The 14478-nt window shown below is 39.5% G+C and overlaps 1 protein-coding gene across 3 annotated transcripts in view; it reads left to right on the forward strand.

The window, feature by feature from the left end:
- Positions 1–14478, forward strand: part of Ccdc18 (coiled-coil domain containing 18) — a 110645-nt gene that overhangs the window by 81442 nt on the left and 14725 nt on the right. For all 3 annotated transcript variants that reach the window (XM_045138793.1, XM_045138794.1, XM_045138795.1), the window contains 3 exons: positions 386–502; positions 6528–6671; positions 10156–10359. In XM_045138793.1, the coding sequence (XP_044994728.1) occupies positions 386–502; positions 6528–6671; positions 10156–10359 (465 nt within the window). The remainder of the gene's footprint in view (positions 1–385; positions 503–6527; positions 6672–10155; positions 10360–14478) is intronic.

Raw genomic sequence — 14478 nt, forward strand, 5'->3', positions numbered from 1 at the left:
TGCTTAACCGCTAAGCCAACTCTCCAGCCCTGAGCTAGTAGGTTTTGAGAATGAGGGTTAATTTAGTAGTTGAGCCTTTGGGTTTCTATCTTAACTGTATATGAGAAAGTAGAATTAAACAAGTTACTCCCAGCTAAATATTAGAGGAACAAAACATTCAGAAAGCATTCGATAATTCTTATTTAAATATATATATATATATATATATATATATATATATATGCCAAACTATTATTTTTTATTTAGGGAAAAAGAAAACACTTTATTTAGGGTAAGCTTATCATTTACTTACCCACTACAAAAAATTTTAAAGCATATTCTAGTGATGGAAATTTTTGCATCAGAATAAAGTTATTTAACAGTTTAATACTACTTTTGTATTTAGGTTACGCATTTGGATATGACCATTCGTGAACATAGAGGGGAAATGGAACAAAAAATAATTAAATTAGAAGGCACACTAGAGAAATCAGAATTGGAACTTAAAGAATGCAACAAGCAGGTAATTATGTAAGAGAAGAATTCAAAAGTCTAATTCATGAAAATGATGAGTGTTGCAGTCAGGTTCACATTGCTGGTAGAAATCACCCAAGTAAGAGCAGCTTGTGGGGAAAAAAAGAGGTTTATTTTGGCTTACAGGCTCAAGTGGGAAGCTCTATAATGGCAGGGGAAAATGATGGCATGAGCAGAGGGTGGACATCACCCCCTGGCCAACATAAGGTAGACAATAGCAACAGGAGAGTGTGCCAAACACTGGCAAGGGGAAACTGGCTATAGTACCCATAAGCCCACCCCCAACAATACACTGCCTCCAAGAGGTATTACTTCCCAAATCTCCATCAACTGGGAACCTAACATGCAGAACATCTAAGTTTGTGGGGGACACTTGAATCAAACCACCACAGTGAGTAAGCTCAAAAACAATGCAAATAAGCCAATGAATGAAGTAAGGAAATTTATTCAGGTCCTACATATGAATTTGAGTAATTTGGTTGAGAAAAGTTGGAAATGAAAATATCAAATTGAAAACAGAGTGAAAAGCATCACCAGTAGGCTAGACTAAAGAGAAATGAAATATTAGGATGTAAGACAAAGTTAAGGAAATACTACTTTCAGATATCAGTAAATTAAAATTTTTGTTTTAGTTATTTATTTGACAGCGACAGACAGAGAAAGAGAGAGAGAGAGGGAGAGAATGGGCATGCCAGGGCCTCCAGCCACTGCAAACAAACTCCATACGTGTATGCCTCTTTGTGCATCTGGCTAACGTGGGTCCTGGAGAATCGAGCCTCGAACCGGGGTCCTTAGGCTTCACAGGCAAGTGCTTAACTGCTAAGCCATCTCTCCAGCCCCAGATATCAGTAAATTAAAATGAGTAGATCAGCATGACTACAACTTTCAAGGATGCTGGTACTAAGCAGGACACTGTAAGAATCCATGGGAGCAGACACAGTAAGAATTAAAGAGAGGGTCTGAAGAGATGGCTCATCAGTTAAGGCCTGCAAAGCTAAAGGACTAAAGTTCGATTCCCCAGGACCCACGTAAGCCAGATGCACAAGGTGGCACATGAACTGGTTTGTAGTGGCTGGAGGCCCTGGTGCACCCATATTCTCTCTCTCTCTCTCTCTCTCTCTCTCTCTCTCTCCTCTCTCTCTCTCTGCTTCTTTCCTTCTCTTATGCTCTCAAATAGATAAATAAATTTTTAAAAAATTAAAGAGAGAAACCCTATTTGATGGAATTATACCATAAAAGTGATTTCATAAGCATAAGAGGAATTTAGAAACCAGACAGATATGACCAGAAGAGAATCTGTCTCTCATATACTATACTTAAAATGCTAATAGCAGAACAACAGCTGCAATAGAAAAATACCAACTCACTAGGGCAAAGCAGCCAAAATAGCATCATACCTCTTAGAAGAAACCCTAAAAGCAGAGCTGGGTGTGGTGGCATATACCTCTAATCCTAGCTCTCTAGAGGCTGAGCAGGAAGATTACCAGACTAAGCCTAGCCATGGCTATATTGCTTGAGCTTTCTCAAAAAACAAAACAAAAATTGGGGCTAAGGATATGCCTCAATGGTCGAGCATTTGCTTTGTTTGCACAAGGCCCTGGGTTCAATCCCCAGAACCCAAAATAAATAAATAATAGAGATTTGTATGTGGCTCCATTGCTAAAATGCTTGCCTAACATGCCTGCGTCCCTGATTTTCATCCCCAGCACTGCATAGACTAGGTCTCATTGCTCACACTTTGTAATCCTAGCACTTGAGGTCTGGGTGCAGGAAGATCGAAAGTCCAAAGTTAGAGCCAGGTGTGGTGGTGCACACCTTTAATCCCAGGACTCGGGAGGCAGAGGTAGGAGGATTGCTGTGAGTTTGAGGCACTGTGAACTTGAGGCCAGCCTGAGACTATGCTAGAGCAAGAAAAAAAAAAGAAAAAGAAAAAGAAGAAGAAGAAATAAATACAAAAAACATAAAAGCCAAACAAATATGGAATTTCATTCTTCAAGCCCTTAAAGTAAATAACAGCCAATCAAGAATATTATATCCAGCCGGGTGTGGTGGCACATGCCTTTAATCCCAGCACCTGGGAGTGAGGCAGAGGTAAGAGGATCACCATGAGTTCAAGGCCACCTTGAGACTACATAGTGAATTCCAGGTCAGCCTGGGCTAGAATGAGACCCTACCTCAAAAAACAAACAAATTAAAAAAATATATATATATATATCCAGCAAAGATATTTTATAAAATTGATGGAGAAGGAAGGTGTTATAAAGCAAGGAATTCATATCCATTGAGACATTATTATAGAAGATATTTAAGGAAATCCTATACATAGACAAGGAAGACATTTTCAATCATGAAAGCATAGGAAAGAATTTCCTGAGAGGAATAAATGGATAAATAACTGTAGCAGGGAATCAGTCATGTCTGATGCAGTAAACCAGCAGATCCAAATACTAGAGGAAAAGAAAAAGAAGCAACAAAGTTATAGTAACAAATAAAGCCCTGTGGATAATAACCCTAAATATGTATGGTTTTAAATGTCAAACTAAAACAGAGTAGGTGATTAAATCAAAAAACAAGATCTTGGGGGACTGAGAGATGACTCAGCAGCTAAGGCATTTGCCTGCAAAGCCTAATAACCTGAGTTTGATTCCCTAGTACCCATGTAAAGCCAGATGCATAATGCGGTGCATATGTCTGGAGTGTGTTTACAGTGGCTAGAGGCCCTGGCACACCCGTTCTCTCTCTCACTCTCTGTACCTGTCTGTCTTGAGTGAATAAAAAAAAAAAAAAAAGGACTGGAGAGATGGCTTAGTGGTTAAGGCACTTGCCTGCAAAGCCTAAGGACCCATGTTTGATATCTCTCCAGATCCCATGTAAGCCAGACACACAAAGGTAGTTCAAGTGCAAGGTCACACATGCACAGTAGTTGGTGCAAGCATCTAGAGTTCGATTACAGTGGCTGAGGCCCTGGAGTGCCAGTTCTGTCTCATACTCTAGTTCTCTCTAAAAATCTATATTAGCCGGGCGTGGTGGCGCACGCCTTTAATCCCAGCACTCGGGAGGCAGAGGTAGGAGGATCGCCGTGAGTTCGAGGCCACCCTGAGACTACAGAGTGAATTCCAGGTCAGCCTGAGCCAGAGTGAGACCCTACCTCGAAAAACCAAAAAAAATAAAAATAAAAATCTATATTAAAAAAAAAGAAAACAAAACAAAAAAATACAATAATAAATAAAGGGAACATCAGAGGCTGACAAATATGCTGGGGAAAGGGAACACTTATGCAACTGTTGGTGGGAATGTAAATTAATTTAGACACTATGGAAATTACTATGAAGGTTCTCCAAAAATTAAAACTAAGGGCCAGATAGATGGCTCAGTGGTTAAAGGCACTTGTTTGTTTGCCAAGCTTGAAAGCCTGATGACCTAGTTCAGTTACCGAGTACCCAAGTCATGATAAATGCACAAAGTGGTGCATATGTCTGGAGTTTGTTTGTAAGGGCAGTAGACCTTGGCGTGCCCATACTCACTCTTTTTCTGTCTGCCTCTTTATCTGTCTCTCTTTTACAAATAAATAAATTGAAACTAAACATAGACCTACTTACCATATGACCCAGTTAGTTACACTACTCCTTGATACTTATCCAAAAGACTCTTAGGTTAACATATCACAGATATACCTGAACATTGATGCCTATTGTAATTCAATGGATAAGTCAGTCAACCTAGGTGTTCATGAACAGAGGAATGGATAAAGAAAATATGATACATAGTTTTTCAATGGAAGTTTATTCAGCTATAAGGAAGGATGAAATATCATTCACAAGAAAATGGATGCAAGTGGAGGTTACCATATTAAGTGAATGAGTCAGACTCAGACAAATATCACTTGTTTTCTTTCATTTGTGGATCTTGGATTTCATATAGCTACATAAAATCATATGACATAAAATTAGAAACAAAGCTTTGTAGAGGAATGAAGTGATAAAGGGCGAGCCAAGCAAGGGGTGGTTAAGGGACTATGTGGGGAAGCATGGTGAAAGTACATTATGTACATATATGAAAATATACATAGTATGTACAATGAATATACTCCAGTGGGAAAAAATCAGAACTTGGGTTAGGGAGACAGCTTAGTAAAAAACAATGCATGTAATAGAAGCTAGGTGTGGTGGATGTGCTTTTACTGTCAGTGCTAGGAGACTGAGACAGGTGGGTTCCTGTTGCTCACTGGCCAGCCAGTTTACTTGGCAATTTCCAGGCCAGGGAGAGATCTATCTCAAAAAAAATAAAGAAGTGGATGAGGCCCGAAATAACACCCAGGGTTGTCTCTGACTTCCACAATACACAAAGTAGAATTTCACTCATCCATAATGAAGAAAGAGCCAGGCATGGTGGTGCACACCTTTAATCCCAGCACTCAGAAGGCAGAGGTGGGAGGATCAGCATGAGTTCAAGGCCACTCTGAGACTACACAGTGAATTCCAGGTCCACCTGGCCTAGAGTGAGACCCTACCTCAAAAAAAAAAAGAAAGGAAGAAGAACAAATTAAACCATCTGTAGGAAAGTGGATAATCATGTTAAGCAAAATGAACCAGAAAGATTAAGTATTGCTTGTTTCCTTCTCATATACAGAATATAAATTTATATTATATATATGACATGAAAATGGAAAAGGAACCATTTAGGACAGGAAGTAGACAAACTGGAAGAACAAGGGAGTGCAAGAGGGGACAATGCAGGATGAATACAAGTGAAGTACAATAATATGTTTATGAAAATTTTATAAAACTCATTCTGTATGCTAACTTAAGGAAGAAATTAATAAATTATAATTTATATTTTCATTTTTACTGTATTTTAAGTATAAACATAGTACTATGAGCATATTATTAAATAGAATTCTCTTTATTTATTTGAGAGTGACAGAGAAAGAGGCTGAGAGAGAGAGAAAGAGAATGGGCATGCCAATGCCTCCAGTCACTGCAAACGAACTCCAGATGTGTGCACCCCCTTGTGCATCTGGCTAATGTGGGTACTGGGGAATTGAGCCTCGAACCAGGGTCCTTAGGCTTTACAGGCAAGTGCTTAACCACTAAGCCATCTCTCCAGACCTAAATAGAATGCTTATACTTCCAAATTGTTTACAAAAAATACCATTTAAAATTTTTTTTTAAATTTATTTATTTGAGAGAGAGAATGGACACACCAGGGCCACCGCATACAAACTCCAGACACATGTGACACTTGTGCTTTGCAAGTATACTGGGGAATCAAAGCTGGATCAGCAGGCTTTGCAAGCAAGCACCTTTAACCACCAAGCCATCTCCCCAGCCTCAAGAAGAATACCTTTGATTTTAGATGTTTTATTTGTATTTGTTCATTTATCTATCTATTTTTCTTAAAATATTTTAGTATTTATTTGAGAGAGAGAAAGAGAATGGGCACACCTGGGTCTCTAGCCACTATAAACAAACTCTAGACACATGTGCCACCTTGTATCCCTGGCTTTACATGGATACTAGGGAATCAAAACTGGATCCTTTGGCTTTGCAGTCCAAGCACCTTAATCATCAAGCCATCTCTCCAGCCCTACCTATTTACTTTTCTTTTTTTGCTCGCTTAAGAGAGGGAGAGAATGGGCACGGCAGGGTCTTCTGCCCCTGCAAACAAACTCCAGATGCATGCACCCTTTTGTGTATCTGGCTTATGTGGGTCCTGGGAAAGCAAACCTGGGTCCTTTGGCTTTGTAGTCACATGCCTTAACCATTAGGCTAGCTCCACAGCCTGTACCTATTTGCTTTTGATATAGGATCTTGTTATATAATCCTGACTGCCCTTAAACTCAGGATCCTCCTTGCCTCGGCCTCCTGAATTATGGATGCACACCTTCACGTTCTGCTTGCTTTTTGATATTTAGATATTTCAGATATTAGTGGTGACATGTGACGTACTTAGAACACAGCTCATGACTGAATATTTCTGGTTATGTTAATAATGCTCATCTGTTTAAAATTCAGATAGAAGGTTTAAATGAAAAATTGCAGAATGCCAAAGAACAGATTCGAGAAAAAGAGTTTATAATGCTACAAAATGAGCAGGAGATAAGTCAACTGAAAAAGGAAAATGAAAGAACACAACAAAGGATGAAAGAAATGGAAACTGTAAGCGAATTATTTTCTGGTAGTGTTTTTCCAAAAGTAGAATGAATCTTTGTAAGAAAATGCTTGGTTTCAACATGTAGAAATTGTGCCAGTTTCTTTAGTCTTAATTTTGTGCCAGATGCTATTAGTTTTATTGATCTTTAAAAGTATTTTATTGTGAGTTGGGTGTAGTGGCACACACCTTTAATCCCAGCACTAAGAAGGTAGAGGTAGGAGGATAGCCTGGGGCTATAGACTGAGTGCCACATCAGCCTTGGCTAGAGTAAGACCCTACCTCAACTGCCCCCCCCCCAAAATATATACATACATGTAAAATTTGTGATTGTTTAGTTAGGGGCAAAGACAATGATTTAATTACCTTTGTATCCCTACATTTGGCCAGAAGTGTTTTGTATTTCAAGGCTTTTGTTTTGTTTTTGAGGTAGGGTCTTACTCTAGTCCAAGCTCATCTGGAATTCACTATGTAGTCTCAGGGTGGCCTTGAACTCTTGATGATCTTCTTACCTCTGCCTCCCAAGTGCTGGAATTAAAGGCATGCATACCATACCTGGCTTCAAGGCTTTTTAAACAATATTTATTTATTTATTTGAGAGAGAGAAAGAAAATGGGTAAGCCAGGACCATAAGTCACTGCAAATGAACTCCAGATGCGTGTGCCCCCTTGTACATCTGGCTAACATGGGTCCTGGGGAATTGAGCCTCTAACCAGGGTCTGTAGGCTTCACAGGCAAGCGCTTAACTACTAAGCCATCTCTCCAGCCCTAGCCCAGCTTTTTAAAATTTTGTTTTAGAATATTTGCATCTTCAAAATCCAAATCTGAACATTTATTTGTGGTTCATGTTTACTCTATGCACATATCCTAAAGATATTTTTATATAATATTTTCAATGTTTATACATCAAACATTTTATTTTTTATTAATTAATTTACTCATTTAGTGTGTGTGTGTGCATACACACTAGGGTCTGTCTCTTGCTGCTGCAAATGAACACTTATACAGCTTCATGTGGGTGGCTGGGAATTGAACCCTGGCCTGTCAGGCTTTGCAAGCAAACGCCTGTAACTGTTGAACCATCTCCTCGATGCCATATATTTTCATAGTGTGCGATTTTCCATGTTTGTCAAGTAGGTGCTTGGAAAATTTTTGGAGTATTTCAGATTTTGGAGTTTTTATTTAAGGGATGCTCACCATGTACTTTGTAGGCCGGATGTTGTGGTGTATGCCTTTAATCCCAGTACTCAAGAAACTGAGGTAGCAGGATCACCATGAGTTTGAGGCCAGCTTGTGCTCCAGACTTGAATTCCAGGTCAGCCTAGGCTAGAGTGAGACCCTGCTTCAAAAAACCTAAAAATATAGAAACATTTAAGAGGGAGGAATAGCCCTGGTGACAAGTTCATAGAGAATAAGGTCTTTACCCCAGCTAATTGGATAATGATAGATTTCAGTTATCTATTCCATGCCAATAAAATCTCCATTGTTATATTTGTTTGCTTATAGTCTTTTTGAGACTGTAGCCCATTCTGACCTTGAATTCACAATCCTCTTGCTTCTGTCTCCAGAGTGCTAAGACTGCAGGCATATGCTAATATAACATATTAAAATCATCATCTTTATTCATTTATTTGGCGTTTCCAAGGCAGGCTCTCAATCTAGCCCAAGCTGACCTGGAACTCACTCTGTAGCTCCATATTGACCTTGAACTCATGGCAATTCTTCTACCTTAGTTTCCTGACTGCTGGTATTAAAAGGCATTCACCACCATGCCTGGCCTAAAATCTTCATTTTTTGACATGGATAATCAAATTTTAACATTTTTTTCATCATAGTACTCTTATGTTTTTCATAAAAGTTACACTCATCATAAAAAAAATATACAGCTTGTCAGCGAAGCTTGGTGGCGCACGCCTTTAATCCCAGCATTCGGGAGGTACAGGTAGGAGGATTGCTGAGAGTTTGAGGTCAGCCTGGCCTAAAGTGAGACCCTACCTCGAAAAACCAAAAAAAAAGAATATATAGCTTGTGTATATTAAAGTCATGCATAATATATCAGTATGAGCTACATGATTGGGAATATAGCTAACTTCATTGAGTACTTGCAGGGAACCCTGGATTTGATCTCCAAAGCCACATAAATTGAGTATAGTAGTGCACACCTGTAATCCTAGCACTCAGGAGGTTGAGGCAAGAGGATCAAAAATCAAAGTCAGTGTGGACTGCATAACCCTGCCCCCCACACAAAAGGATTTCCAAAGCAGAAAGTAATGTCATAATCTATACTCCCAGCACTCAGGAGGCTCAGGTAGAAGTATCTTAAATTCATGGTGAGTCTAGGCAGCATAACAGGATTTTTTTTTTTTTAAATTTATTTGAGAGCGACAGACACAGAGAGAAAGACAGATAGAGGGAGAGAGAGAGAATGGGCGCGCCAGGGCTTCCAGCCTCTGCAAACGAACTCCAGACGCGTGCGCCCCTTGTGCATCTGGCTAACGTGGGACCTGGGGAACCGAGCCTCGAACCGTCCTTAGGCTTCACAGGCAAGCGCTTAACCGCTAAGCCATCTCTCCAGCCCATAACAGGATTTTATCTCTAAAATAATAAAAAGTTGAGAGATGGCTTAGTGGTTAAAGCACTTGCCTGTGAAGCCTAAGGACTCATGTTTGAGTCTGCATGTCCATGTAAGCCAGATGCATAGTGATGCAAGTGCACAGAATTGCACATGCGCACAAGGGGGCACAAGCATCCGGAGTTCAGTTGCACTGGCTGGAGGCCTTGGTGTGCTAATATTCTCTCTCTCTCTCTCTCTCTCTCTCTCTCTCTCTCTCTCTCTCTTTCACACACACACACACACACACACACAAACAAACATATTTAAAAAAAAGCCGAGTGTGGCGGCACACACTTTTAATCCCAGCACTCTTGGGAGGCAGAGGTAGGAAGATCACTGTGACTTTGAGACAAGCCTGAGACTACATAGTGAATTCCAGGTTAGCCTGGGCTAGACAGCGAGACCCTACCTTGAAAAACCAACAAATAAATAAATATATAAAAAGAAAGTTCTAGTAAGATGTGATGGTATATGCCTAATTACGTGCTTCTCGGGAGGAGATATGAGAATCACAAGTTTGAGGCTAGCTTGGGCTACTCAGTGAAACTCTTTCAAAATACACATATTTTTAAATGGGCTGGGGATGTCGTTCAGTGGTAAAGCACTTGTCTAGTGGGTACGAAGCCCTGGGTTTAATCCCCAGTAGTGGATGAAAAGAAAGCTGTAGATTTTTTTAAAAAGTTACAGTGTTGTCATTTTATTATCATTGAAATTTTTTTCTTGACTTTATCAGTTTTACAGTGATAGTCATTTTATATTAAAGTATATGAGGATTTAGGTGTGAGGGGAAAATCACTTGTTTTTAAAAAGACACAAGAAGAAATAGGCTATACTCATACATTTCATTTTGAAACCTACAAATACCTTGTGTTTTTCAGGTTATGAAGGACCAAGAACAGTACATTGCCACTCAATACAAGGAGGCCATAGATTTGGGGCAAGAATTGAGGCTAGCCCAGGAGCAAATGCAGAACTCTCAATCAGAACTGGTGGAGGCTCGCCGTCAGCACGTCCAAGCACAGAGAGAAATAGAAAGGCTTTCTAGTGAGCTGGAGGACATGAAACAACTCTCCAAAGAGAAAGTAATTCCAATTCTCAATTTTTATTATTATGATGTCTTAAATTTTTTAACCTTTTAAAATTGTATTTATATAGTTTTTGTAAAAAGGAGCTGTGCTGGAGTGAATTAATTTAATGGCACTAAATTGTACACTTTAAAATGGTTAAAATAGGGCTGGTATTATGGCTCAGTGGTTAAAGTACTTGCTGAGCAACCTTTAATACTTGAGTCCAGATTCCCAGATCTCTGTAAAAGCCAAGAGCTGTGGCTGGCTTTGCAATCCTAGTGCACCTACAGAGAGAAAAGAAGTGGAGACAGGAGAATTTCTCCAGTTACAAACAAGAGACCTTACTTGAAAAGGAAGTGAAAGGTGAGGACCCATCTGCAAGCTGTCTGCTGTCTTCTGTCTTCCACGTGTGAGCTGTGCACATGTGCACCTACACTCACACACAAGCACACGTACATACACCCAGAAGTACACACATCAAATAATGATTTTTATTTTTTTGTTTTTGTCAAGGTAGTGTTTCACTCTAGTCTAGGCTGACCAGGAATTTACGATGGAGTCTCAGGGTGGCCTCAGACTCTCAGCGATCCTCCTACCTCCGCCTCCCAAGTGCTGGGTTTAAAGGTGTGCGCCACCATGCCTGACCAAATAATGATTTTTTTTTAATGGTTAAATGTAGAGCTAGGTGTGGTACTTCACATCTGCAATCCCATTAGTTGGCTGGCTGACACAGGGGACATCCAGTTTCAGGTTAACCTGCTGTCAAAATAATGGCCTGAGGAAATAGCTCAGTGGATAAAGTGCCTGTGCAAGTGTGAGTACCTGAGTTTGGATCCCCATAAGTTGCCACAGGCCAGTTAGCTTGGTGATCATAGTGGTAAACAAGTGACTCTGCCTCAAACGAGGTGGAAGGTGAGGACCAACCCCCCAGAAAGTTGATCTCTGACCTTCACATATGTGCCCACATTCACATACACACACCAAAAAAGTTAGTTTTGTTATATACATATTACCACTATTTTATTGAAAAAAATTTAACCATATCATGCAATATAATCAGGAATTCCTTAAGAACTGAGCTTTGGCCACACTAATTAATTCTTGATACGTTGAGTTAGAAAGCACTTTTACACTTTCAAGTGAATCTGACATACTAGTTTTTTTTTAAAAAGTCTTTTTCGAAGCCATCTTCTAAATGAAAACTGATTATCAAACATTTTAACTATTTTAAAGTATTGGAGATCAAGTGCTAGTTAAAAAGCAAGGGTATGTATACAAATTTTATTTACCCAGAAGTCAATTTATTTTACAAGTATTTAGGTTGATATATTTGAGTTTATTATGTAGGCCTTGAGAAAATTATGTTTATTAATATTCCATTTTTAAGTTCTTGTGTTTTTTCTTCTTTCTTTTATGTTGACTAATTATCATAGAAATTGAGCTAAAGCTGAGTATGGTGGCTCATGCCTTTAATCCCAGCACTCAGGAGGCACAGGTAGGAGGATTGCTGTGAGTTCGAGGCCACCCTGAGACTACATAGTGAATTCCAGGTCAGCCTGGGCCAGAGTAAGACCCTACCTTAGAAAAAAAAAAAAAAGTAAAAATAAATTGAGTTAAAATATTTTTACCTCAAATTTGGTTAAGCCTGACGATGTATTTTAAAGATTTTTATTTATTATTTGAAAGAGAGGCAGAGCAAGAGACAGAGAATGGGCACGCCAGGGTCTCCAGCCACTACAAATGAACTCCAGATGCATGTGCCACCTTGTACATCTGGCTATATGTGGGTACTGGGGAATGGAACCTGTGTCCTTAGGCTTTTGCAGGCAAGTGCCTAATTAAGCCCTCTCTCCAGCCCCCTATATTTTTATTCACAATTATGGATGAGTAGACTAAGAATATGTAGGAAAGTTTTGTTAGTAATATATCAGATATTTGGGTGTCTATTAAGAAAAAGGAGGCTGTCTACTTTTATATCATTTCTGCTTTTTATCAATAATGTCTAAATATGATTTATTTGATAAGCTAAACTCACTTGTTTAAAAATAAGGTAGTTAAAATATAGAACTATAACAATTGAAAGGGTGTTTTAGGTTGAAAATTTTTAATATTAAATTTTCTTTGAGACACAACAGACTGGCTTGTGTGTGTGTGTGAGAGAGAGAGAGAGAGAGAGAGAGAATGAGAATAAATTGGTGCATCAGGGCCTCCAGGCACTACAATTGAACTACAATTGCCCCCTTGTGTATGTGCATCTTTGTGTCTGGCTTACATGGGACCTGGAGAGTTGAACATGAGTCAAGCTTCGCAGGCAAGTGCCTTAACCACTAAGCTATCTCTCCAGCCTGAAAGTTTTTCTTTTTTTAACTTTTCTTTCCTTTTTTTTTCTTTTTGTTTCAGGATAGGGTCTCACTCTAGTCCAGGCTGACTTGGAACTCACTCTGTAGTTCCAGGCTGGCTTCAAACTTACAATGATCCTCCTACCTCTGCCTCCGACGTACTGGGATTAAAGGTGTGCACCACCATGCCTGGCATCCAGCCTGAAAGTTTTTAACATTATATTTTAATCCCAAATTAAATATAGATTCATGTTTATCTTTTGGGTTGGGCCAAGCCATGATTTTGTTTTGTTTTTCTAGGTAGGGTCTTGCTCTAGCCCTATCTGACCTGGAATTCACTAGTAGTCTTAGAGTGGCTTCAAATTCAGTGATCCTCCTACCTCTGCCTCTGCTCCAGGTGCTGTGATTAAAAGTGTGTGCCACCAAAAAAAAAAAAAAAAAAAAAAAGAATGAAAAAAAGCCAGGCATGGTGGCACACGCCTTTAATCCCAGCACTCAGGAGGCAGAGGTAGGAGGATCACCGTGAGTTTGAGGCCACCCTGAGACTCCATAGTGAATTCCAGGTCAGCCTGGGCTGGAGTAAGACCCTACCTTGAAAAACCAAAAAAAAAAAAAAAAGTGTGTGCCATCACACCTGGCTAAATTATTTTATTGTTATTATTAAAGAGAAAGAGGCAGGTGAAGAGAATGGACATGCCAGGGCCTTGGCCCACTGCATACGAACTCCAGGCACATGCCCCCCCTTGTGTATCTGGTTTATGTGTGTACTGGGGAATTGAGCCTGGGTCCTTAGGCTTCACAAGTGCCTTAACCACTAAGCCATCTTTCCAGCCCTTTGATTTTTTTGTTTTGCTTTATTTTATTTTATTTTATTTTATTTTATTTTATTTTATTTTATTTTATTTTATTTTATTTTATTTTATTTTGAGGTAGAGTCTCATTCTAGCCCAGGCTGACCTGGAATTCACTATGTAGTCTCAGGCTGGCCTCGAACTCATGGCAATCCTCCTAACTCCACCTTCCAAGTGGTGGGATTAAAAGCATGTGCCACCATGCCCAGCACCTTCGATTTAAAAAAAAACATTTATTTATTTGTAAGCAGAAAAAGAGTGTAAGAGGGAAGGCTGTATTGCATGCTAGGACTGCTTGCCACTGCAGATGAACTCCAGGTGCATGTGCCACTTGGTGCATCTAGTTTTACATGGGTAGTGGGGAATCAAATCCAGACTGTGAGGCTTTGCATGCAAATACCTTTAACCACTGAGCCATAACTCCAGCCCACCTTGATTCTTTTTGTATGAGTCATTAGATTATAATTCCATTTAATCTTTCTTATATATGCTGTACTCATATTCTGTCATCTACAGTTTAATTTCTTTAATTTCTTTCAAGTACAGAGAATTAAAAATTATTTTAGGGGCTGGAGAAATGGCTCATGGTTAAGGCACTTGCCTGCAAAGCCTAACAACCTGGGTTCCATTCCTCAGTACCCACATAAAGCCAGATGCACAAAGTGGTGCTTGCGTGTGTTCATTTGCAGTGATTAGAGGATTTGGCAGTCCCATACTCTCTCTCCCTCTTTCTCTGTATCTGATTGCAAATAAATAAATTTTAGAGCCAGGCATGGTGGTATACACCTTTAATCCCAGTACTTGGTAGGTAGAGGTAGGAGGATGGTTGAGAGTTCAAGGCTAGCCTGAGATTACAAAGTGAATTTCAGGTCAGCCTGGACTAGAGCAAGACCCTACCTTGAAAAACCAAATAAATAAATGTTTAAAAGTTGTCCAAGTGGAAT

This window comes from Jaculus jaculus, chromosome 19 (assembly GCF_020740685.1).
Source record: "Jaculus jaculus isolate mJacJac1 chromosome 19, mJacJac1.mat.Y.cur, whole genome shotgun sequence".
Taxonomy (NCBI): Eukaryota; Metazoa; Chordata; class Mammalia; order Rodentia; family Dipodidae; genus Jaculus; species Jaculus jaculus.